The sequence below is a fragment of the Pleurodeles waltl genome, chromosome 4_1, assembly GCF_031143425.1.
Source record: "Pleurodeles waltl isolate 20211129_DDA chromosome 4_1, aPleWal1.hap1.20221129, whole genome shotgun sequence".
NCBI lineage: Eukaryota > Metazoa > Chordata > Amphibia > Caudata > Salamandridae > Pleurodeles > Pleurodeles waltl.
In genome coordinates this window covers 703,261,602-703,288,837 of record NC_090442.1, presented here as the reverse complement: position 1 = coordinate 703,288,837, position 27,236 = coordinate 703,261,602, and the positions used below count along the sequence as shown (strand labels likewise).

The 27,236-nt window shown below is 47.3% G+C and overlaps 1 protein-coding gene across 3 annotated transcripts in view; it reads right to left on the bottom strand.

Moving 5' to 3' along the window:
• Positions 1–27,236, bottom strand: part of SFMBT2 (Scm like with four mbt domains 2) — an 872,139-nt gene that overhangs the window by 120,373 nt on the left and 724,530 nt on the right. For all 3 annotated transcript variants that reach the window (XM_069229268.1, XM_069229271.1, XM_069229269.1), the window contains one exon: positions 2,826–2,896. In XM_069229268.1, coding sequence (XP_069085369.1) covers positions 2,826–2,896 — 71 coding nt within the window. The remainder of the gene's footprint in view (positions 1–2,825; positions 2,897–27,236) is intronic.

Sequence of the window (27,236 nt, the reverse complement as noted above, 5' to 3'; positions counted from 1 at the left end):
TAATGTTAAGTTAACAGTAAGTGCTAGACTGGTGGTTTTTTGATGCTACAAAACAAAGGGAAGAAAAAGAACCGAAGCTAGCAAGAAGCAGTCTTCCTAAATGTTGAGCTAGCACACATAAGACAGTCTAAACAGCCAGGTTGCTAGTATTTTCCTGATGGCCAGATGACTGCTTTCCCACCTCAACAAGTCAGGTAGGAAGCTCGACAACAAAGAGGCCCGGACTGAAAAACTGCAACCTCCCGTGCATTTGTTTTTGTACCTTGGAACCTGAAAAAGGTGGGCGCTGGAAGATGTTAATCTATGACAGGAAATGTACTTAGTAAGTCTCTTTACTACAAAACTCAGACCAAATCTTGCAGAACTTTAAATATTGTACAATACAATTTAAACTGCACTCTTTGACGAATGGGTAACAAACATAATTGTTGTTGGATAGAAGTCACATGGGAACGTCGACGTCTAAGTAAGAGGTGGGCTGCTTCAATTTGGACTACATAAAGAGAGTTGGCATATTTTAGCTGAGAAAAAAGCCTATCTATAATAATTGTTTTCAAGCCTTCCGAAAGGCGGATGGGGGAAATGTTCCCAATTAGTTTCACGGTATAAATGCATTTTGAAGCAACATCACCAATCTGAGATGTCATGGTTAGCCCAATATATAACCCAGACTGTTAATCGGCATCTTAGGCTGCCAGGGGTCACCCATCTCCAATGGCCAGCAAAGGCCATTCCAAGGGTCGGTTCTGTTGTTTAAGACCATAATCTTTGTTTTGTCTGCATTTAACTTGTGCTGAATATTTCCCATACAGCACCAAATAATCCCATGATTGTTTTTTTAATTTTTTTTATTCTAGGTATGACACCATGGTGTTATCTAAGCATGTTATTTACAATCCCTAGCTGCGGGTTCATTATTTAGGAGTCCTACATATACATGGAAAAGATGGCGAGAGAGGAAAGATCCAACAAATTGACCGCACGTAACTTCTTGAGTGCAAAGCTATAGGAAGAATTTCATCCAATTCAAGGCAACATCCTTGAGCCCTGCTGCTCCAAACAGTCAGCAAGAATTTCATGATCAACTGTATCAAAGGAAACTGATTTGTTCCAAGTCCCAACTCAGATACCTGACCATCATCTCCATCAAGCATTAGATCGGCTAAGCAGCTATTATCACTGATTCGGTACCGTGGCCCAGACAAAATAATTCTGTAGATGGTCATACAGTTTCTGAGCCACAAATGCTTCCTGCAGGTTTGCTGAATTAGGAAGCAGAGAGATGGGGCAATAGTTTTTTTAATACCTTAGGATTGTCTTCTTGTTTTCCTAAAAGAGGGATCACCTGGCATTTTTCTTAATCTTTTAGGACTTGCTTCTTGTAGGACAGAAGTGTTTAAAAGCAGCGTTTCAATAGCTTTCCCTATGCTTCTCATCATGTGCCATCATGCCCTTGTGACATGCTGAATCTCCACGGCCCTTTCCTGCTCCTTTTTATCTTGCTAAGTGAAAGCCCCAAGCCTACTAAATGAGTTCAGAGATGCAGATTGTTAGCACCAAGAAGCTCTCCCTACTCCTCATTAGAGGAGATGGGCTGTAAGCTACTAAACCTCACGTGCAGAGGAGCTGTATTCTGACTCTAACCGGCGATCAGACTCCTGCTCTGTGCACACATTGGATCTCTCACTTATGAGGTACACCCCACTTTGCCCTTTTCAGAGACCCACTGGTCTCTGTCTGGCATACCCACTCCCCTCAGTTCCATGGGTATTAAGAAAACTGTCATAAGCCTTTGTCTGGGTGCACTGTCTTGAAGTGCAGAGACACATGTTCCTGGTGACTACACTGCTAGTTAAATCATAAGCTTTAGAGAGGACCTTCATGGTCATTGTGTGTTCCCTTTGTGCATGTGGACCAAAGTCTGAATTTCCAAAAATATCGGACTGCTCTCTGTCCCATATCAGAACTAAGAAGTGTATCCACTGGATATGGAACAATTGCCTCATTGGCACTACCACGTTTGGGCAACTCCGTAATCAATTGAAATAATACTCTTCTAACCAAACTCAAAAGCAGGAAAAAATCATGACCACCAAGTCACTTGATTTTACTGTGTTGGATTTCTTTTTCTTTCTTTCTTTCTTTCTTTCTTTCTTTCTTTCTTTCTTTCTTCCATGGTTGCATGGTTTAAATGGTGCATTTTGTACAATATTCCTAGTTATCCTGATAAGTTATTGATTGCTAACTCCATACTAGGAAATATTATTTAGGCCGGAGAATTGTAATCCTCTATGGTCTCAAATAATCAGTAACAGCACCTTCTAATGTATTCTGCTTGTTACGTTTTTTCTTGCTTTATTGGTATATATGATTTCGATTCCATGTTTTTTGGTTTCCATTGAAAATACAGCTACATATAGTTAAGATATTTATGAGTGCAGTTCTATATAAGAAAAATACCAACTATAGCTAAACATTCTATCTTGTTTGCAACTGTGAAACCTGTTATGTACTGTATCTACTCTCAGACCACATGCCACTTGCTATAACCAAGGTGTTGACTGCTCAACCAGTCTATCCAAGAGAGTCAAGTAGATTGGGCAGATCACATTTCCATTGTTGAGCAAATACCAGATGTTCCAGTCTGTAGGAAAACAATAACAATGTCCATTTTTGATACTGCTTATTGGTCTCTTTAAGTTCAAGAACAAGGAGATAAGCCTGACATCAGCTAATGAAACGTTAGTTACAGTGTTGAAAGGGGTTGGAGAAATAAATGACATTTAAATACAAGTCTATGTATATTCATGAAATAGAAAACTTACCAATAGGATCTGCTTGAGGAACAATGTAAGGCTCTTGAGGTATTTTTTCCACAGGCACTAAGGATGGCAACCTATTTAAGAAACATAGTTTGTGTAAGTTTTATCTACGCCATGTATATAGCACAGCATCTGTTGAAAAGATAACAGTGTGCGTGACAGTACAAAGTAGATTACCTGTATTTCAAAGCAGAGTCCACAGTAAAATGGCCGGATTGACACATCAATGAGCATGAGTGGCATTTTGGATACTTATTTCAATCAATCATTCTGTGGTGATGTTTCATTAAGCCTAATTTGACGCCCTAAATAATCAGAAGTTTCAGGTGTGCATTTTTTAGTTCGAGGGAAACATATTCCATTGAACTGTGCTTCTATCTATTCGACTGAATATATACCCAATACCAAAAGCACAGGTGGTACACACTTGTCCGAACCATGTGGCTGTGTTCAAATGGGGTTGGTCTCCTGTGGAGGGTTGTATGTCGGGTCTTGCGAAGGCCAGGCATTGCAGCCCATCACTTCTATGCTTGGCCAGAGTATGTGCAGAAGGGATGTGACCGGACACAGAGGATTGGATGGAGGGTCTGGCCCCTGTGCAAGGCCAAAGGATGTGGACAGCATGGCTGGCTCCCCGTGTATTTTTTTATTTTATTTTATTTATTTATTTATACAAATTTTACAAAACAACACTAATAACCGCCCTGTGAGCTGTACATTAAGTGAAGGGGATACAGTAGTGCACAAAAATCTCGCAAGTAACCACCAGAGGCAAAATACAGTGGTCGAAGATCTCAACAAACCCAGCTTAGCGGAGACCAGCAGCCTCCTAGTCATCCAGAAACACAGCCCCAAGAAGCGCACCACACGAATGAAGTCCGCGAACAGTATCTAGGGCACAAACACACCCAACTCAACCCAACTAACAAAGTAAGGGCGGCAGAGCAAGCACGAACAGCAGGGGCCACTATCAAACGTAACATACATGGCGCACAGTATATCCCAATCAAGCCACTGGCTCCCCGTGTATGGTTGGGCGCAGGACACAGCTGCGACTGGTATATGATGATAAAAATAAAATTGACTGAGTAAAATGAAGGTTAAATTGAAGTTACAGTTATCATTACTTATACCACATTAACATATATTTTTTAAAAAGTAGATATTCACTGGATAACTAATTCACTACCTCTACCCACTTTTGTCTCTTTTCAATTTATCTTTAGTCAAGTAGTGACATTCGCAACACCTAATCAGAGAACCTCAGGTCCACAAACTTAGCTTTGGATTCACGGACTCAAAATGGCGTTGGCAGAAAAAGTTCCTTGAACTAATAAGTTTGAAATGTTTTCCTAATTTTGAGCTTGATGGAAATTGTTTGTGGAACTTTCCGGATTAATGGTCTACATATGTCATTTAAATTTCTTCACAAGCTGATAGAAACAATTTTTAAATGCTATGTTCTTGAAAATTACTGCATGAATCTTCACCAAATCCAAGAAAGGTAGTTCCTTGTGTAACGTTCTGCTTTCCTGACAAGTTTGGTATAATTCCATTCCACTTTTTTAATGGATTGAGGAGCAGAGGATCATAAGGGAGTTGAGTTCTGGAAAATGGTAGAGAGTTCTGGAGACTGGTGAACTACGCCTCAGGCTCTCAGTGCCCGCTTTATTCTTAAACATTTTGGAAGCTGCCTGGACTACCTATCTCTAGGAAGTGTATGGGGGCCCGAGTCAATCCAGTGGCACCATGAAATAATGTTATCGAGCCTGGAGGATAAATGGTCTTATGACCCAATTCTCCTGGATTCCGTGGAAAAAATAATCATTTCTGGACTCTCCCACAGTGCCCCATGCCTTAACAGTCTACTGTAAACAATTTTTCGACAAAATCCCCAATACTGGGGGTACTGTGCTTTTTTCATAACCATGTTCTCACCAGCAAGGTTATCCCAGACAGCAGGTGGGGATCGGCCATATCCCTGAACTATAAAGCTGGGAAGAAAACACTACCATCAAATTATCGGCTGATTGCAAAATTAATTTAGAAGGCAAAAACAATGTGCCAAGCTTTTGTAAGCTGAGCTAACAAAGTGGGCAGCAGAAGGACCACTGGCCCTGGTGAACTAAACTGGGTTAATTAAAAATGCAGGCACAACCACTAATATCCTAATGCTCACATAGCTAAATGATCAAGCCAGACTTCTCTCCCTAAATCTACATCTACGTTTTGGGGATTTTCATTTTGTCTTTGATACGGTTTAGTAAAAAATCTTGTGCTCTAAGCTGCAAAGCTGGGGAACCTCTCCCTCATTCGTCAGTGCCATTCAAATACTCCACACCAACATGTGGACAAGCATGTGACTTAGTACAGGTGCATTAGTCTTGAAGAAAACATTAATGAGCAATGACTTCAAACAAGGATGGTCCTAGCCTCTTTCCTCTTTGATCTCTATCTGGCAATCAATCAATCATTGTATTTCTAAAGTGCATCTTATCACTTCAGGGTCTATCCAGGCACTTAAGGTTGTTGCTGTGTGTCTGGGCTACTCCTCGAAGAGCCATGCTCCCGAGTTTCTTCTGATTTCGAGGAGAGTGTGCATGGTGCGGAGGTGGGAGTCGTTCGAGTTCGTGGTGGCTAGGTAGGTGACGGATCGTCTGCCGCAACTGCTGCATTTGATTCTTCGGACATGAACAAGGGCAAGAGTTCTCGAGCAGAGCTCCCTGGTCGACTGGTGGAAGGAAAGTCTGTGGTTGATTAACTTGAGTCCGATGTCGTCGAGGGCTTCGTAGGTGATGGTAAGAACTTTGAATTTGCATCTCTTGTGCACTGGAAGCCAGTGTGGGTGGGGGTGATGTGGGTTCTTCTGGGAAGATCGAGGACAAGTCTCACTGCTGCGTTCTGAACGGTCTGGAGGTGGTGGATGAGCTGTGTGGGGAGACTGGCATAAAAGGAGTTTCTGTAGTCAAGTCTGCTGGTGATGATGGCTTGAGTGGCTGTCTGTCTGGTTTTGAGGGGGATCCATTTGAAGATCTTCCATAACACATGGAGGTTGTGGAAGCTGGCGGAGGTCATTGCATTTATCTATTGTTTGAAGGTGAGTTTGCTGTAAATGATGCCAAGGTTGTGGGAGTTGTCCGTCAGTGGGGTTGTCCAAGTATGGAGGGCCACCATGAGTTGTCCCAATGGGAGGGATTGCTTCCAAAGATGATCACTTCCATCTTGTCCCTGTTCAGTTTTAAGCAGTTAAACAACCATTCTAAAAAGTGCAAACTGTCACTCCCCAACATTGTCCAGGTTTAACACCTCTCATATGTTGTATGCTGATGCCTTCATAATAATAAGGTATACTAAGTTCGGCCTGCGACAGCTAGTTGATGCAACTGCTATGTATGCCGCAAAACACAGGCTTCAAATTAATCTTGACAAAACAAAGACAATGCTTGTGAGCACAAGAAGAACTCCGCCACCAATCTTCCACCTGGATGGCTGAGCCCTGGAATCTGTGATGGAATATAAATACCTGTGAGTAATCTTTGACTCCAGAGGCATTTTCAACAAACAGTGTATCTTGCTACAAGGGAGAAACAACTCCCTAGCCTCTGCTTTTTGCACTGTAAGGAACTCTTTAAAGGGTCTATCTCTCTGACCACTCCTACAAGTTAGGGCCTCTAGTGCGTATGGTGACGAGGCACTTAGAGGAAGAGCCGACAAAACAATCAACACCGCTATAACTGGAACTTATAGACGGGTATTTAATCTCCAATATCATGCTTCACCAGCCCAAATACACCTGGAGTTCGGTCTCTGGAGACAGAACATAAACAGTCTGGGTGCCTATCTAAAATGTTGCTACAAGTTAATAAATGAGATGAAGCCACACTAAGTAGCATTGTGTGAAAGGCTATTTCTGACTCAAGAAACATCCTGGCACATGACTAACTTAACTTCTAATCTAATGAAAGCAACAAACTTAAGCTAAAAATTGTGTAAAAAAAACGAGTTTTCAAAATATGAAACAATGTTTCAATATATGTAAAAAGTGTTATTAAATGTATTATGAAAATATAAATTATGTAAAGTATAAAATACATAGTAGTCTAAAAATAACAAATATCATGTTATTTATTTATAGCACACTTTAAAAGGTATGTCAAAATTGTTATTAAAAAATGCATGTGTAACAAAAGTGTATGGTTAAAAGAAATTGAGAAAATGTTGAAAAATACCAATATGTGAAACAATGTTAAATATAATTGTATTTCAAAATAATAAATATTTCTTAAAAATTAACAATTCAAACATTTATTTCACATTTCAAAAATGTGTTAAAAAATAGATACATTAAATAAAACACAACAAATAAAGAAAAATATAAAAATCAAAAACTATGGGCCTGATTACGAGTTTGGAAGTCGGACCGCCAGACCACCAGACTGCCAGCCTGCCAAGGAGGTCGTCCCAAAAAGACCGCTGTAGCTGCGGTCCCCAGACCACCATCTTACAATGTATATAGGCAGAACCGCCACCCGTCAAGCCAAAGTGCTGACTTGTCGGTCCATATTCCAGAGCCTTAGGCATTGCGGCCAACAGCCGAGCCAATTGCAAGCACATAACATGGTGGTCCCCTTGTGGTGGATAGCCAAAGGTAGTTGACCAATGCAGTACACGTTCAACAAAGCAACAGACAAGTGCCCGTTAGATGAATTAAAAAACAACATAGCTGACAATCATGGGTCCAGTGCACAAACCTGCAATTCACACTGGAAAAAGCATGCCTTCAAAGACCATAATCCTTTGCATCTCCATTGCAACCAAGATTTTGATTTTGTTCAGAGAGATAAGGCACCCCTTTTTTCACGATCCCTAAAACCACTTTAACACACTTTTCTCCATTTACTCCCCGCATCAATTTCCTATTGTAAGTAACTCTCTGTCACCCACTTTAATTACCCACCATGTCACATGTTAAAAATCCCCGTTTTTCAGAGGATGAGTTGAGAGTCATGGTGGATAGAATCATAAGAGAAGAGTCACAATTGTTTGGAGCCCACGTCTAGCACACTCCTCTCAGTAGGAAAATTGAACTATAGCAAGGGACTGTCGACAGAGTGAATGCTGTAGGCACCACCCTGTGCAAAAACGGTGACATTAGGAAGCAGTGCAAGACCTGAGGGGCAAGGTGCATTCCTTGGCCTCCAGACAACAGATGTAGGCCAACAAGACTGATGGTGGCCTTCCCAGTGCCCCATTACAACTCTTTCCCCAAGAGGAGAAGGTCTTGACAATCCTGCATCCTGAGGGCTTGGCAGTAATACCTGGGGGAAGGGGAGTCTTGTAAGTTACAATGCAAAAACTGTTGCAAAACAGCAATGTCATTCATGCTCACAGCTCAGCTTTTGCCACCGTGTCATTCATTGACTTTAACGACATTCACATGCCATAAGTTGGAATTGTGCCTGTAAGTGGTTCAATATAAAAAATTTATCCCAGGACTCAAGATATGTCTCAACATGTAAATGTATGCTCCAACCAAAATGCAGTCTGGCAACAGATATGTAATACCGAACATTTGTCAAGTGTTGGGAAGTAGAGGGAGTGACCTGACTACAACTTCCAGGGGGGCCTACTTCTCTAACTTCAACCACCAGCCCAGTTTTCACTTGCCCAAAAACATCTGCTAGTGAATTCTCAAATGAAGTTTACTCACCTGGGAGTATACAATTTGTCTAGCAGTATAGCATTTGTCAAGTGTTGAGAAGTAGAGGAAGTGACCTGACTGCAACTCCCAGGAAGCCCTGTTTCTGTAACTCCAACTACCAGCCTAGTGTGCACTTGTCCAAATAATCTGTTAGTTAACTCTCAAATTAATTTTACTCACCTGGGAATATATCTTTTGTCAAGTGTTGGGAAGTAGAGGGAGTGGCCTAACTGCAAAGCCCAATAGGCCCTGTTCCTATAACTCCAACCACCAGATCATTGTTCACTTGCCCCAGTACATCTGTTAGTGAACTCTCAAATGAAGTTTGCTCATCTAGGAGTATAGCATTTGTCAAGTGTTGAGAAGTAGAGGAAGTGACCTGACTGCAACTCCCAGGAAGCCCTGTTTCTGTAACTCCAACTGCCAGCTTAGTGTGCACTTGTCCAAATACATCTGTTAGTTAACTCTCAAATTAATTTTACTCACCTGGGAATATATATTTTGTCAAGTGTTGGGAAGTAGAGGGAGTGGCCTAACTGCAAAGCCCAATAGGCCCTGATCTGTAGCTCCAACTACCAACCCAGTGTTCACTTGCCCCAATACATCTGTTAGTGAACTCTCAAATGAAGTTTACTCACCTGGGAGTACACCAATTGTCAAGTGTTGGGAAGTAGAGGGAGTGACCTGACCGCAAAGCTCAGCAGGCCCTGTTCCTATAACTCCAACCACCAGATCATTGTTCACTTGCCCCATTACACCTGTTAGTGAACTCTCAAAGGAAGTTTATGCACCTCAGAGTGATCAATATGCAGATCATGCTCAACTCAGAGACGTGTCTTTCTACCTAGCTCCATTCTGACCTAGTATCCCAAGATTAAACCATTGAGGACAGTAATGACACCTTACCAAGTATGTTCACCAAGTACTCCTAAGGCCATAAGCTGCATCAGCAGATTGGAAGCAGCAGCAAACACATTGACACAGCACTGCACACATAATGACTGCAAATACAAATACAACAAAGTTGTGTGTTTGCATATATTAGACTCAACTAGGCCTGTCATTTTCATTCTCTCCAAAGTGCAACTGATCTGCACATCTAATGAGCTGCATGAGTCCAATAGTTTAGGCAAGCTTCACACATTTTACTCCAAAACCATAATAACATGGCACAGTAGGCTAAGCTACCACTTAAGAATGTCCCATGTATCTACTTACTGTAACACAAACCTTTGGAGGTAGATAATTAAGTAAATAACACGGGGGTCAATCTCCTCTAAAAAATGGAAAATGTGGAATGCCTCTAAGGGACCCTCTATATTGTCACTGACGGGTGAAAACCTTGAGAGCAAATGGCCAGAAATTATCCAGGATGTCTTTCAGAGCGTAGGCCCCTCTTCCTCCCTTCAGCGGATCTACGTAAATCGCCTCCATCACCGCCCCATACTGGAAAGCAAGCGGAGACTCAGCAGGTTGCAGACTTTATGCGGCAAAACAAGAAACTCCTCAACTCAGTTGGAGCTAGTGCTAAAGTTGTGGACTCATGCCAAAAAACACAAGCAAATGATCTGGTCTCTAAAATGCAAACAGGCAGATAGGGACTGCCTATATATTTATTCTTTACTATGTAAACACAATCAGGCGGACTTATGGAGGTACATCAAAAATAGGAGGAGCCAGGAAGGGCAACAAATTAATGTGATCAATGAATACACCTAGATAAATTATGTGAATAAATTATATGCAACTTATTCAGCCACCCTGGGTCACCTGTCACTTGGGTCAAAACCTGCACAAAGGATATACATCCGGACTTTGACCTAGTTCTTCTCCTAGGGAAATCTCTACCATCTTGCATGGCATTAGGGTTACTGGTGCTCCAGGCCCTAATGGCATTCCAGCACAAGTCTTTAAGGAAGATATTTAGCTCTGGTCGTCAACTCTTTCTACACTCTATTGCTCATGTTTAGAGACTAAGGAGGTACCCACCAGCTGGAGGGACTCTACACCAATTTACAAGAAAAGGGACAGGCAAGGTGCAGCTAACTACCTTCTTATCGCCCTGCTGAACATCCAAGCCAAGGGTTTTGCTTCGGTTCTTCTAAACGAGTTGGAAAATTGGGCAGAAGCTAATGGGATTGTTCCCTTTTGTCAAACAGGTTTTAGGGTGAATTCTGCAACCACAGGTAATATAGTGGCTCTTTCCTATTAATACACCTGGCCGCCACTAAGACGTCACCCTCTTTTCATGCCTGTTTTGTGGGCTACTCCGCCACCTTTGATGCTGTGGATACAAACCAGTTATGGAGGAAGGTTCAAGGCTGGGGTATTCCAAACAAACTACTAAGGGCAATAGTCTCACTTTATACATCACCTTGTGTGAAGGTCATGCTCTCATGTACTACCATTAGCAGGGAAATCCCCACTGACAACTGCCTAAAGCAAGGGTGCGTCCCAGCCTCTCTTTTATTTAATCTATATACAGCAGACATGTCCCTGGCCTTAAGACTTTGTAACCTGATACCGCCAAAAATTGGGAACCTCAAAATCACTCTCTTAAAATATGCAGATGATAATGTTCTGTTGGACCACTCACGAACTGGGCTTAAAAAAGCACTAACTGCCCTTCACCATTACAACACAAAAAATAAAATGAAGGCAAACGCTTTGCAGACTAAAGTGATAACCTTCGGAGGGACATCTAAACATCAGAACTTTTGCTGGAACATGGGTCCCCCCATGATTAGCAGAACAAACTTGTGTAATTAGTTAGGAGGGTGGCTGACTGGGAAGGGAAGTTCTAAACTTCACATGTGCCATGTTAAAGCTAAGGCTGAATTTATAATGACAAGAGTGTACCGTTAAACAACCTCATAGAAAGTCCTACTTCAGTGCTGATCCAACGAGTACTCAGGGCATCTCTTTTACCAGCACTAAAATATGGTCACAAAGCTTTTCCAGGACAACTCCCTAAATAAGAAGAAAAGCTCCAAGTTAAAGATTATAAGAGTGTTTAAGCTCTGGCAATATATAAGGGGGTGTCTGATGAGGCTAGAACTCAGCCTAGAAGGACAGAAATGGGCCAATATGGGCTCTTATTTGAAATATTATCATAGGATTGTTACAGCTCCTCCCAACACACTGGAATCAGACCTTCATCCCATCTTTGACTCAAAAACTAATCCTTGGTCGTATTATTTAACCATAGCATTTGACTCCCTTCAAATAGCTCAAACAGAACTAATTAAGCGAACGCATTCTCACAATGCCATTAAGACTGTGTTGAAAAGGCAGATAAAAAGTCTGTAGGAAAGTACCATCTTGCCTGGCATGTTACCCCCATATTTCACTGTATATATGTTGTTTTAGTTGTATGTGTCACTAGGACCCTGCCAGCCAGGGCCCCAGTGCTCATAAGTGTGCCCTGTATGTGTTACCTGTGTTATGACTAACTGTCTCACTGAGGCTCTGCTAATCAGGACCTCAGTGGTTATGCTCTCTCACTTCTTTCCAAATTGTCACTAACAGGCTAGTGACCAATTTTACCAATTTACATTGGCACACTGGAACACCCTTATAATTCCCTAGTATATGGTACTGAGGTACCCAGGGTATTGGGGTTCCAGGAGATCCCTATGGGCTGCAGCATTTATTTTGCCACCCATAGGGAGCTCTGACAATTCTTACACAGGCCTGCCACTGCAGCCTGAGTGAAATAACGTCCACGTTATTTCACAGCCATTTTACACTGCACTTAAGTGACTTATAAGTCACCTATATGTCTAACCTTTACCTGGTAAAGGTTGGGTGCTAAGTTACTTAGTGTGTGGGCACCCTGGCACTAGCCAAGGTGCCCCCACATTGTTCAGGGCCAATTCCCCGGACTTTGTGAGTGCGGGGACACCATTACACGCGTGCACTACATATAGGTCACTACCTATGTGTAGCTTCACAATGGTAACTCCGAATATGGCCATGTAACATGTCTAAGATCATGGAATTGCCCCACCAATGCCATCCTGGTATTGGGGAGACAATCCCATGATTCCCCGGGTCTCTAGCACAGACACGGGTACTGCCAAACTGCCTTTCCCAGGGTTTCACTGCAGCTGCTGCTGCTGCCAACCCTTCAGACAGGTTTCTGCCCTCCTGGGGTCCAGCCAGGCTTGGCCCAGGAAGGCAGAACAAAGGACTTCCTCAGAGAGAGGGTGTTACACCCTCTCCCTTTGGAATAAGGTGTTAAGGCAGGGGAGGAGTAGCCTCCACCAGCCTCTGGAAATGCTTTCATGGGCACAGATGGTGCCCATTTCTGCATAAGCCAGTCTACACCGGTTCAGGGACCCCTCAGCCCTGCTCTGGTGCGAAACTGGACAAAGGAAAGGGGAGTGACCACTCCCCTGACCTGCACCTCCCCTGGGAGGTGCCCAGAGCTCCTCCAGTGTGCTCCAGACCTCTGCCATCTTGGAAACAGAGGTGCTGCTGGCACACTGGACTGCTCTGAGTGGCCAGGGCCAGCAGGTGACATCAGAGACTCCTTCTGATAGGCTCCTTCAGGTGTTGCTAGCCTATCCTCTCTCCTAAGTAGCCAAACCCTCTTTTCTGGCTATTTAGGGTCTCTGCTTTGGGGAATTCCTTAGATAACGAATGCAAGAGCTCATCAGAGTTCCTCTGCATCTCTCTCTTCACCTTCTGCCAAGGAATCGACTGCTGACCGCGCTGGAAGCCTGCAAAACTGCAACAAAGTAGCAAAGACGACTACTGCGACCTTGTAACGCTGATCCTGCCGCCTTCTCGACTGTTTTCCTGGTGGTGCATGCTGTGGTGGTAGTCTGCCTCCTCTCTGCATTAGAAGCTCCGAAGAAACCTCCCGTGGGTCGACGGAATCTTCCCCCTGCAACCGCAGGCACCAAAGAACTGCATCACCGGTCCTCTGGGTCTCCTCTCAGCACAACGAGCGAGGTCCCTTGAACTCAGCAACTCTGTCCAAGTGACTCCCACAGTCCAGTGACTCTTCAGTCCAAGTTTGGTGGAGGTAAGTCCTTGCCTCCCCACGCTAGACTGCATTGCTGGGAACCGCATGTTTTGTAGCTACTCCGGCTCCTGTGCACTCCACGAAGATTTCCTTTGTGCACAGCCAAGCCTGGGTCCACGGCACTCTAACCTGCATTGCACGACTTCCTGAGTTGTCCTCCGGCAGCGTGGGACTCTCTTCTGCAACTTCGGGTGAGCACCGTTTCACTCCACTTTGTAGTGCCTGTTCCGGCACTTCTGCGGGTGCTGCCTGCTTCTGAGAGGGCTCTTTGTTTTGCTGGGCGCCCCCTCTGTCCTCTGACGCAATTGGTGATATCCTGGTCCCTCCTGGGCCACAGCAGCATCCAAAAACCCTAATTGCAAGCTTTGCAGCTAGCAAGGCTTGTTTGCGGTCTTTCTGAAGAAAAATACTTCTGCACAACTCTTCATGACATGGGACATCCATCCTCCAACGGGGAAGTTTCTAGCCCTTGTCGTTTGTGCAGAATCCTCATCTTCTACTGTCCAGTAGCAGCTTCTTTGCACCCACAGCTGGCATTTCCTGGGCATCTGCCCACTCTCGACTTGATCGTGACTTTTGGACTTGGTCCCCTTGTTCCACAGGTACCCTCGTCTGGAAATCCATTGTTGTTGCATTGCTGGTTTTGGTCTTTCCTGCAGAATTCCCCTATCACGACTTCTGTGCTCTTTGGGGAACTTTAGTGCACTTTGCACTCACTTTTCAGGGTCTTGGGGTGGGCTATTTTTCTAACCCTCACTGTTTTCTTACAGTCCCAGCGACCCTCTACAAGTTCACATACGTTTGGGGTCCATTCGTGGTTCGCATTCCACTTTTGGAGTATATGGTTTGTGTTGCCCCTATCCCTATGTGTCCCCATTGCATCCTATTGTAACTATACATTGTTTGCACTGTTTTCTAATACTATACTGCATATTTTTGGTATTGTGTACATATATCTTGTGTCTATTTGCTATCCTCATACTGAGGGTACTCACTGAGATACGTTTGGCATATTGTCATAAAAATAAAGTACCTTTATTTTTAGTATATCTGTGTATTGTGTTTTCTTATGATATTGTGCATATGACACTAGTGGTACTGTAGGAGCTTCACTCGTCTCCTAGTTCAGCCTAAGCTGCTCTGCTAAGCTACCTTTTCTATCAGCCTAAGCTGCTAGACACCCCTATACACTAATAAGGGATACCTGGGCCTGGTGCAAGGTGTAAGTACCCCTTGGTACTCACTACAAGCCAGTCCAGCCTCCTACAAATGCTCTCTAGGAAAACTGACCTGGAAAAATTGAGAAGTACACCTGTGTTAATGGCTGTGGCAGCATCTTATACCAACAGCTTGCACCACTTGTTAGCACAACCATATCTGATGTGTACGATTGGGAAAGCCTGCTTCACCCAAATCATGGCTGCAAGGTTGTTAGCCCCCAAGATCAAGAAGGTGAACCCAAAATGGCACTCCCTTTCCGTGACTGTAATTTGCAGGCTTTGCGGATACAAAACTGAGACATTCAATCACGTGTTATGCCGCTGCCAGGCACTAATGAACTTCTGTCACACTTTATTAAAACCTTTCTTTTTACGTTATGGTGTTAGAACCTGCAATGAGGCCTGGTCACTTGTGTTTACTTTGAAGGAGCCATCTGATCTAGCTAAATTTGGGAAGTTTGTTTTTCAACTATAAAAGCTGTGAATGGAAGTACCATGACTGCCCAGACTTCTACTCCTTAAAGCAAAAGGAGTGGTAATGTCTTTCTTGTAATTCTCACACAGTCTTAAAGGACTAATCAACAACGTACTGTTTTTTAACATATTATTGACATCACCTGGCCGTTCTGGGTGTGGTACTTTGCATATTTTAGCTGGACATATTTATTTATATATATCATGATGATTTGCACTGCTAATTGCTTCTTTTTAGGTTTTAGGTCTTTGATCAATAACAATCATGGAATATTGTACATATGTTTTTTATCCTTTTGGAGCAATTAATCTGGAAAGAAGTGTTTTGCTGAGATTTTTTTTTTTAATATTCGTTTTATGATTTTAGATTGTAGTCTTTATACACCCATTATTGTTTAACATGGGCATAGTCAGGGAAATGCATGCTTCTTCTGTAGAGATGGATTCCACTTGATTGTAAAGATTTGAAATAATAAATGTACTTTTACTTTACTGTTGTAACTCCCTGACCTAGCACATATTAGCATTGATAAGGTGTGTGATTCACTTATGACAGGTCCCTTACTCCCACAGCCCCGTTGTCACCTCCACATGAGTCATATTTGTACCATACAGACATATTGCTCAGGTGACACACCTAAAATGCAGATAGCTGGTTGATTCAGGGGATGGCATGACATGGCTCATTAACTAACAGACCAAACATGCCTTAGTATGTTGGATGCCATCTCTGTAGGATTGCCACATATGTTAAAAGGTGTGTTTTGTGTTACAAGTATATACCACACAAACTCACTCTAAAGTGGTTTGAGATCACATTGTGTAGGCGTCATGTCCACTCATGCACTGGGAAGAGAGTTTCTGTGCCACCCATGGCAGCCCTTTCATTGTAACTTAAGTCTTAGGGTACAAACTAACCTTTCCATTTGTCTTTTGCATCCATTTAGGGATTCAGGGATTTGGAGAGCTATCTCCTGGAAGGTGTGGGCCTTGGGGGTCCATTGCCAGTGAAGCGCCCACTTTCACAAGGGGTGGGAGGACCTGCAACATTAGGTCTGGAAGATCGTGGAGGTCGAGGTGGGCTATCCTCCCAAGGTCGGCGGGGCACATGCCAGAGCCTGACCCCCCTGATGGCCCACATTCTGGCGGTGGCCTACCCCAAGCTTGATGGGCATTTGAGGGGAACCCAGCAGCTACAAGGGAGTGAGTCCTAGGCATGTTCCTGCCTGCTACATTGCCAAGATGAAGTGTTAGAGCCTGGCATCTCCTCCTGAAGAACAGAGATGATCCATGTGTGACACGTGAAATGAGTAACTATTCGTGTAGGCATGGAAGTTAGTGCATGCTGATGTGCCTTGCCTATTGGGCCAGTGACCTAGGACAAAAGAGAATACAGTACACTATCAATTGCTCTCCAGGGCCAACACATGGCTGAGTACAGTGACCAATCAAGCCATGTTGTTTGTTGTTGTGTGTGTCATTTGATCCAACAGTCCATTTGTCTTCAGTGCGTCAGCCCCACAAACAAACAACATGATGTAATAGATCCTTGTAGTCTGCCATGTGTCTGCTCAAGTGGGTATATTGGCATCAGTCCTCCACAGACCACTTTTTTCAGTCTATGATGGGTGCTGGTGCCTCACTACTGTCTCTCATGTGAAGGTGGCCATCATACATGTGAGAGAGCATACATTGCCCTTTGGGAGCAGTCAAAGAGCAATATTTTCCCTTGGTAAGTAATCAGTGTCGATTGACATGATTTTGGTAACACCACTGTTGCCATCATTCCTTGTGTCCACATGTTGGCATGTGTACCTTTCACTTTTGACATTTCATTTTCACTGCTGTTTCATGCATGGCCTACCCGTCTTCATGTGATGATGTCTGATTCACTCACGTATGTGTGCATGCCAACAAGTGTTTGGAATTGGACATATGTGATGGGGCTACAGTTCAGGTAGTGGCACAGACAGGAGTGTGTCACCATTGCTTGGTGGCTCACACATACCCTCACCCGTCACTCCATGTAATTTGTCATGCACAATTGCAGAAGCAATGAAGGACATTAAAGGTCGGACTACAGTTTTGCATTTCCCTGCGATTGATGTAGAATCATTTTGCAACATGCTTAGCACATGTTAATTGTTGAAGGATGATTACTAAACTATTGACATGCATCAGGGAATGACTTGCAGGAATGTGGGAATCATATGTGGTTGTGTACACTCATTCATCCAAGTGAATCTGTATTTGCAAGACAAAAAGGGACAGTGATTTGCCTTCCCATTGGACAGCATGTTAAGGGCCTTATACAGGAACTGGAGATTCCCTGAGCCTCTACAACATCCAATGGACAATTGTCTTTCAGTTATGTAATCTGCGTAGGCTATTCCCAGCAATACAAGACAGGTGATTTCCCTTGGGCTAGCTGATTCATTGTGGTGTGTATATTTGAAGAGAAATCTTCCGGACATTTTGGACACATTGGGGGTCATTACAACATTGGCGGTAAAAGCCACTTACCGCCGTGCAGAAGACCGCCAACATACTGCCGCGTGCGCGGAGTTCCGCCACAGCTATTATGACCCACATCTCGGAAACCGCCGAAATTCAGACACTCACACAACTCCGCCACACCAAAGGTCAGTGTTAAACTGGTGAAAACAATTCCTCCACCGTCACGCCAACAGAAACACGCCCATGCTATCACAACCCACAAATCCACGCGGCGGTCTTTTAACCGCGGTATTCCATTGGCGGTACACACCGCTGCGCTCAAAATACACACACATCTCCAAAACACCGCCACATTGGACAATTCAAAATACACACACCTGATACACATACACACACCACTCCCACACACCCAACACAATATAAAACACACACCCACATCAACCACAAACCCCTACAACCATAATTCACGAACGAAGGCCAGAGAGACAGAGAGCACAGCAATTGAGAACCCCACCACACAGAGGCACACAACACCATCACCCATACAACATCCACGCACAAAACACCACACACCACTACACATCACCACACACATCAACACTTACACCACCCCACACATCACCCACACCACCTCATGTCACGCCAAAGACACCCCCGGTTTTCCAAGGAGGAGCTCAGGGTCATGGTGGAGGAAATCCTACGGGTAGAGCCACAGCTATTTGGCTCACAGGTGCAGCACACCTCCATAGCCAGGAAGATGGTGCTATGGCGCAGAATCGTGGACAGGGTCAACGCTGTGGGACAGCATCCAAGAAATCGGGAGGACATCAGGAAGAGGTGGAACGACCTACGGGGGAAGGTGCGTTCTGTGGTCTCCAGGCACAACATTGCGGTACAGCGGACTGGCGGCGGACCCCCACCTCCTCCCCCACAACTAACAACATGGGAGGAGCAGGTCTTGACCATCATGCATCCAGAGGGCCTCGGAGGAGTCGGTGGAGGAATGGACACTGGTAAGTCAAATCTTAACTATCAAATCCCCCACCCTACCTGCATGCTATCACACACCCCCACCCTCACCCCCTCCCCTATCACTCCAACTCCTCACTAATGTACTAATAACACAAACCACTCATCCCAACACCAAGCCCTGCATGACACAACTAAGCATGGTCAACCCTCACCAAAGCATGCTCACTGCACATACCCAGAACAACCCCATAACCATCATCACACAAACGCACACACAGGAATGCTTGCACTGGGGTACACGCACACCCACCCATTGCACACCATAAGACACACACAAATGCAATAATCATGCTCATATCCCTGCAGGACCACTAAGGAACGTCACCACACCGGAGGGTCCAGACATCTCCACTCCACCCACAGAAGAGGCCCACAGTGATGACAGCAGCTCTGCCCTACTGGATCCCGATGACCAGCCCGGACCATCGTGGGCCTCGGGACAGTCGGTTCCCCTTGCACAGGCACAGCCCAACACTGACCTTCCACCCTCTGGTAACACCAACACAGCACCCACCCAGCGGGCCCATACCTCCGTCCCCAGGACACATCAATCAGCTGTGTGTCCACCACTACAGGGAACCCAGGATAACCTACCACCCCAACAACAACAGGGACGTGGGGGCAGTGGGCACACGTTCCAGGGGACGGAGGCACAGGAACACAGGGGAACTGGGAGGGCTGCTGTGCGACAGGGGCGGACAGGCCTAGGGAACCCACTCTCCACGAGGCCCTCTCCTCCATCATGGGAGCATACCACCACTCCCAGGAGACGATGGCGACGGTCCTGGCCAAGTTTCAGGAGACCCAGCGCATGCAGGAGGACCAGTATTTGGGGTTCAGGGAGGAGCTCAGAACCATCAGCTCCGCCCAGGGCACCATTGTAGGGGTGCTGAAGGACATACAAAAGACCATGAGGGACACCGTGGCACTCCAAGGGGCCCCTGACACTAGCATGGACGATGAACTGCCCACCACCTCTGCTGGCACTAGTGGACAGGAGGCACCGCCACAGGACCACCACACCAGCACCCCACCCCCTGCAGACGGACAACCACCCTGCAAGCGGTCCCTGAGATCCAGGAACAGGACAGAGCAAGATGGCAAGACCCCCGCCAGGAAATGAGACCACCCTGATTGTCCTCCCACTGTCCCACTTTGTTACCCTGTCCATACTTTACCTGCCCCGCTCCACTTCCTATGCCCAGATGGGCAGTGCACCTGTGAGACTAATAGACTGGATTCTGCCATGGACATTCCTCCACCGTCCCCCATCACAATTTTACAAACCCCCCTCCATTTTTGAGCACTTAAATAAACACCCTTGAACCACAAAACCATCTTGAGTCAGTCTGTGATTTGGTAAATTTGTATTATCAATGACAGTGTCCAAATGCGTTTTCAATTGTAAAGCCAACATACCTATGTCACACATCACAAGTCCATGAAGGATGCAAGCAGATGACACACGTTGGTAACCACACCTGTGAAACCGTAATGGAAAGGTACAACTCAGTGACCAAATAGTGCTATGGAATGACAGACATGATAGAGGTAGAAGTGTGAAAGTGATTGTAATGGTTAAAAAAGAAATCTTCTCACCTGTCTGTCACTGGAAATATTGTTGTATGACTGACTCCCTGTTGTCTATGTCTTCTTCCTCAGCTTCCTCCTCATCACTGTCCACAGGCTCCACAGCTGCCACAACACCGCCATCTGGACCATCCTCCTGCAGAAAAGGCACCTGGCGTCGCAAAGCAAGATTGTGAAGCATCGAGCAGGCGATGATGATCTATCACACCTTCTTCGGTGAGTAGAATAGGGAACCACCTGTCATATGGAGGCACCTGAACCTGGCCTTCAGGTGGCCAAAGGTGCGTTCGATCACTCTCCTAGTCCGCCCATGGGCCTCATTGTAGCGTTCCTCTGCCCTGGTCCTGGGATTCCTCACTGGGGTCAATAGCCAGGACAGGTTGGGGTAACCAGAGTCCCCTAATAGCCACACACGGTGCCTCTGGAGTTGACCCATCACATAAGGGATGCTGCTATTCCGCAGGATGTAGGCGTCATGCACTGAGCCAGGGAACATAGCATTTACCTGCGAGATGTACTGGTCTGCCAAACATACCATCTGTACATTCATAGAATGATAACTCTTCCGGTTCCTGTACACCTGTTCACTCCTGTGGGGAGGCGGGCCCAGAGCTAAATGGGTCCCATCAATAGCACCTATGACGCTGGGGATATGTCCAAGGCCATAGAAGTCACCTTTAACTGTAGCCAAATCCTCCACTTGATGGAAAACAATGTAGCTCCGTACGTGTTTCAGCAGGGCAGACAACACTCTGGACAACACGTTGGAAAACATAGGCTGGGACATCCCTGATGCCATGGCCACTGTTGTCTGAAAAGACCCACTTGCAAGGAAATGGAGCACTGACAGCACCTGCACATCAGGGGGGATTCCTGTGGGATGGCGGATTGGTGACATCAGGTCTGGCTCCAACTGGGTACATAGTTCCTGGATAGTGGCACGGTCAAACCTGTAGGTGATGATTAAATGTCGCTCCTCCATTGTCAACAGGTCCACCAGCGGTCGGTACACCGGAGGATTCCGCCATCTTCTCAAATGTCCAAGCTGACAGTGCCTAGGATGGACAACAGCGACCACAGAGTCAACAAATTTCCAGGTATGTACCCACAGATACACAGAACACGACACCAAACACAAAACTCTTCCTGTATGTGTGTTGAGTGTAGGCCTAGGTATGTGTGACGCAGTAGTAAATGAAGCCATGTGGGCCCCTGAAATGGCAGCTGCTTGACCTCTAAACTGGGACAATGGGATGTGAGGCATCTGCGCTGGCATTGTACATCGTCGCGGTAGGCGGTCGTAGACCGCGGCGCAATGCTGCATTGGTTAACATTGGACCCCATGGGTCCCAGGAGCCAATGATGAAGTGCGCCGGCGGTGATGATACGCACTGCCGCAGACGTGACCGCCATTTTCTATCTGTTCAATCACTCGATACCTGATCTTCGACAGGAGAGGACCTACACTGCAAGTGCTGCTGTGACCTCGGTCTGGAAGAGACAATTGCACGTGCGTCTGGGGAAAGGGCCCCTGCCTTCACTGCTCAGGAGTTGGAGAAGCTCGTGGACGGGGTCCTCCCCCAGTACACGCTACTCTACGGTCCTCCAGACCAACAGGTAAGTACACAGGGAGCACGTTGTATGGGCTATGCCTGGCTGGAGAGGGCTGGTTGTAAGAAGGAAGGGGGCAGAGTTCAGGGAACATGAAGGACTGTGAATGCATGTGCCACATGGCAAGGGTAGGTATGGGAGCCACTCACATCGACGGTGCAGTTTGTAATGACTTTTCTTCTTCCCCTGTGCATTTCATGTAGGTCAGCGCCCACCAGAAGAAGGACATTTGGCATGCCATCGCCAAGGACATCCGGACCCTGGGGGTCCACCAGAGACGGGGCACCCACTGCCGGAAAAGATGGGAGGACATTCGCCGCTGGAGCAAGAAGACGGCGGAGGCTCAGCTGGGGATGGCCTCCCAACATGGGAGGGGTGCCCGTCGCACCATGACCCCCCTGATGTTCCGGATCCTGGCAGAGGCCTACCCTGAGTTGGATGGGCGCTTGAGGGCATCACAGCAGACAAAAGGGGGTGAGTTCACTCTCATTCTGGGGACTTTGCGCGCAGTGAAGGTGTCTGGGTGGGGGGGGAGGGATGTGGGTTTCCCTAGTCCAGGGCGACTTACGTAGGCTAGGCCCCTCCGTAATGCAGGCCATGTGCCACTCCACCCCACCTCAGTAGAGGGCCAAGTACAGGTATACATGCCCCTGTGGCATCCATGTGTGCAGATGTCCACCATAGCCATGTAGGCCAGATCCCAGGAATTGCATCTGTAGAGGCCAAGAGCACGGCGTAGTGCAGGGGGCTGCTGTGTCTGTATTGTCCGCCAACGGTAGCGGTAAGCCATGCACTCAACCTGTCTTTCTTCTGTCGTCCCCCCCCTTTTTGTGCTCTCCCTGTTCTTTTGTGCATCAGCATCATCAGGCGGAGGTACAGTTGCACCGGAGCACGAGGGAGCTGCATCCCACATGGCCATGGAGGGCCACACCACGGACTCTGAATACACCAGTGGGATGGAGGGTGAGGGGAGCTTCACGTCGGTCACCGGATCACCAACCAGCGACACGGACTCGTCCGCCGATGGGAGCTCCCTTGTGATGGCGGCACCATCTGTGCCCCCCACTTCTACAGGTACAGCCGCCACCTCCCCTACCAGCACCGCCCTCCCAGCAGCCCATTGGCGTTCGCCCCGTGCCCGCTCACCCAGGAGTGTGGGCATCACCTTCGCCCCAGGCACCTCAGCCCCTGCCCCTGTCACCCCTGCTGCCCTCAGTGAGGAGGCCATTGACCTCCTCAGGTCACTCACTGTTGGGCAGTCTACCATTGTGAATGCCATCCAGGGTGTAGAAAGGCAGTTGCAACACACTAATACATTCCTGGAGGGCATTCATTCTGGTCAGGCTGCCCATCATCGAACCCTGCAATCTCTGGCCTCAGCACTGATGGCAGCCATTGTCCCTGTGTCTAGCCTCCCCCCTCCAACTTCCTCCACCCAGACCCAATCCCCTGTACCCCAGCCTATCCCAAGCACACCATCAAACAAGCATGCACATACCTCAACACACACAAGTAGCTCAGGCAAACATAGACACCACACAACCCACAGGCACTCATGCAAGCATCACCCACATACAGACACAGCAACATCCACTGCCTCCACTGTGTCCCCCTCCTCGTCGTCTCCCTCCTCCCTCCCAGTCTCATCTACACTCTCACCTGCATGCACTACATCTACAGGCACTAGGACTCGCACCAGAACACCCAGCACCACACCCCGCTCACCTGCACTCACCACCCCACTACCATTTACACGTCCCCAGTGTCCACTCCCAGTGTGTCTGTGACGCCCCCTCCCAAAGTACACAAACGCGGTCACCCACACACCCAACATCCATCCACCTCACGACAGCCTCCAGTACCTGCACCTGCACCCAAAACACCTAAAGTTACACCTCCTACAACCACCTCCTCTTCCTCCACTCCCAGACCCCCTCCAGCTACCCATCCCAGTCTTCGTCAGCAACTTTTCCTCAGCAACGTTGACCTCTTTGCCCCCACCCCTCCAATTCATAAGTCACGTAGTAGCACCTCAGCCAAAAAAACTCCAGGACCTGTGGTGCGTGTTCAAGGTGTGTGGAGTGCACCGGCCACCAGGGCAGCCAGTGTGACACGGAGCCAAAGCACTGCCAGTCCACCCCCTGTAAAGCACCTAAAGTTGGAAAGTGGCCGACGGGACAGGGTGAAGACTCCTGGCAGCAAAACTGCTCACAAGGGTCCCAGGGGGATTGCAGAGTCAGCTGTGACTCCTCCAAAGGTGGTGAGGGGCCAGAAGAAGTCTGCACAGTCTGGGAAGAGCAGCACGGCGGACAAAGGCGCCATCCTCCCTGGCGGCCGGGACGCCACCGCCAGCACTGTCGTTACAGGTCAGGAGACCACCGCCGGAGTCAGTGCCCAGGAGGGCAGCAGTATCGTCACAGGTCAGGAGACCACCGCCGGAGTCAGTGCCCAGGAGGGCAGCAGTATCGTCACAAGTCAGGAGACCACCGGCGGAGTCAGGGCCCAGGAGGGCAGCAGTATCGTCACAGGTCAGGAGACCACCGCCGGAGTCAGTGCCCAGGAGGGCAGCAGTATCGTCACAGGTCAGGAGACCACCGCCGGAGTCAGTGCCCAGGAGGGCAGCAGTATCGTCACTGGTCAGGAGACCACCACCGGAGTCAGTGCCCAGGAGGGCAGCAGTATCGTCACTGGTCAGGAGACCACCGCCGGAGTCAGTGCCCAGGAGGGCCCCGGCAGCCACAGCCCCGCTGGGCAATGACGGACCGTCATGCCACACACCAATGCACAGGTCAGAGCCCGCAATGGCAAAGCACCGCTGAACAGGTCAGAGACCGCCATGGCAAAGCACCGCTGAACAGGGAAAAGACCGCCATGGTGAAGACCGCTGAACAGGGCAAAGCACTGCTGAACAGGTCAGAAACTGCAAAGTCAAGCACCGCTGAACAGGGCACAGACCGCCATGGCAAAGCACCGCTGAACAGGGCACAGACCGCCATGGTGAAGACCGCTGAACAGGGCAAAGCACCGCTGAACAGGTCAGAAACTGCAAAGTCAAGCACCGCTGAACAGGGCACAGACCGCCATGGCAAAGCACCACTGAACAGGGAAAAGACCGCCATGGTGAAGACCGCTGAACAGGGCAAAGCACCGCTGAACAGGTCAGAAACTGCAAAGTCAAGCACCGCTGAACAGGGCACAGACCGCCATGGCAAAGCACCGCTGAACAGGGATAAGTCCGCCAAATCAAGCATCGTTAGCCCATGTGCAGCTGGGACAGTGACGGAACAGGAACTGTCACTGGGAGCCTGATGCAGTCTGGGCACCAGTCCCCCTCCAGAACCAGTGGAGACTGTTATCCACTTGAGAGACTGTGGCTTTGCACTCCCCAGGATGGTCCAGTGGGCAACCCACCCACTGTAGAGACTTGAGAGACTGTGGCTTTGCACTCCCCAGGATACATCAATGGGCATGGAGCCCCATCGTGGATCTGGCGTGGTGCTGTAATCCGGCTGAAGTGCCCCCCCCTCCATTCCCCCTGAGGTGCCTGTTGTATTTCTATCTGATGCCCCTGCACTGTTCTCTCCGTTTGTGGACAGGTATCTAGTGTGGGCCTCACCCATGCTTTTTTGGACCAGTGGTGCACGGACATTGATATGTGCATACCTGCACTACTTCTCGTAATGTGTATATAATTTTGAATGTGTATATATATATGTATATATTTGGAACTGTATTTTGATACATTGCAATGTTTGAACTGATTTCCTTTTGTCTTTGCATTCTTCCGAGGGTTTGTGGGTTGTTACTGTGATGTTTGGAAATGCATTGGTATGTGTGTTGTAATGTGCAAGGGTGAGGGTGTTGCGTGTGTGTGTCCCTTACTTTTGCCTCCCCCCTCCCCTATGTCGTAGGTGCAGTACTCACCGTTGTCTTCGGCGCCGCTGTTGCTGGTGTTCGTAGATGAGCAGGAAGACAAGGGCAGGGAGTATTTGTATGCATGACCTTGTGTGGGATCTGTGAGATTGAACTTGGCATTGCCATACTATTTTATGACAACAGGTTACAGACAGCTCATACATAAGCCAAACCATTCAAGGTGATAATACTTGCTCCATGGCTATTGTGATTGCACAACTCCACCCATGCAACTGGCGTTATCTGTGAACTGGATTTTCCTTGGGGCAACTGTTCACAGTTCATGTAGCATGCATGCATATGGTGTAGCAAATGTTGGAGTCACTTTGCTGTGGCCTGTGACTAGGGGATATTGTACATTATGGTAATGATTGCTGATCAAAGCTCTTAAGTGTGATCAGACACATGTAGTGACCCTATTTGTCTTTGTAATTTCAGCACCAGCACAGGCAAGTGGAGGAGACCGGGCTGAAACCAGAGGAGAAGCAGCTCGCCACAGTACTTCCAATCAAGCAACATCAGACACACAGAGACGGAGGGACCCAGTGGCCCGGAGTATGAATTGAGTGCCACAGAGGATACAGGATCAACATCTTCATCTTCAGATTCTTTCTCGAGTGGCCACTACCTAGTGGTGGTGGACCCATCAGGACCTGTACCTGTTCCATCCTTTTCTGCCACCCCTATTTATATCTCCACCCTCCCTGTTGCTCCCAACCTAGTTGGCCATGCACGCTCACACAAGAGGGTGGGTGTCTCTTTAACACCAAGACCCTACCCCTATTCCCTGTTAGTCCTGCTGCCCTAAGTGAGGAGGCTATCGACCTCCTGAGGAGTATCTCTGTAGCTCAGACTGCCTTTCTGAATGCCATCGAGGTGCAGAGCACCCAGCTTCAGAAGTGGTTGAGTACCTGGAAGGCATTTATAGTGCCATGTCCGGCTTACAGAGATCTTTTCAGGCTCTGGCCTCCTCAATAATGGCAGCCTTCCACCCCCCATAATCCTACCCCCAAAACCTTCCTCTCGCCCATCAAATTTCCCTCTTCCCATACCTGTCCCAAGCACACACACACATCTGCACACACCCACCTCAACACACACAAGCAGCACAAATAGCACAAGCACCACAATACACACCGGCATGCAAGCACTCAACAGTCACTCACAGACACCACCATACCCATCATTCTCACCGTAGCCACTGCAACATCCAGAAATCCACACACCACACCAATTCTAATCTAAGGAATTACTCCAATACCCACAGACACAGCCACCACACATACCATACCCCTAGACACACCACCCACACATGCCCACACACCACACAAACATACCCACAGACACAACCCCAACACCCATAGACCCATAGAACACATACC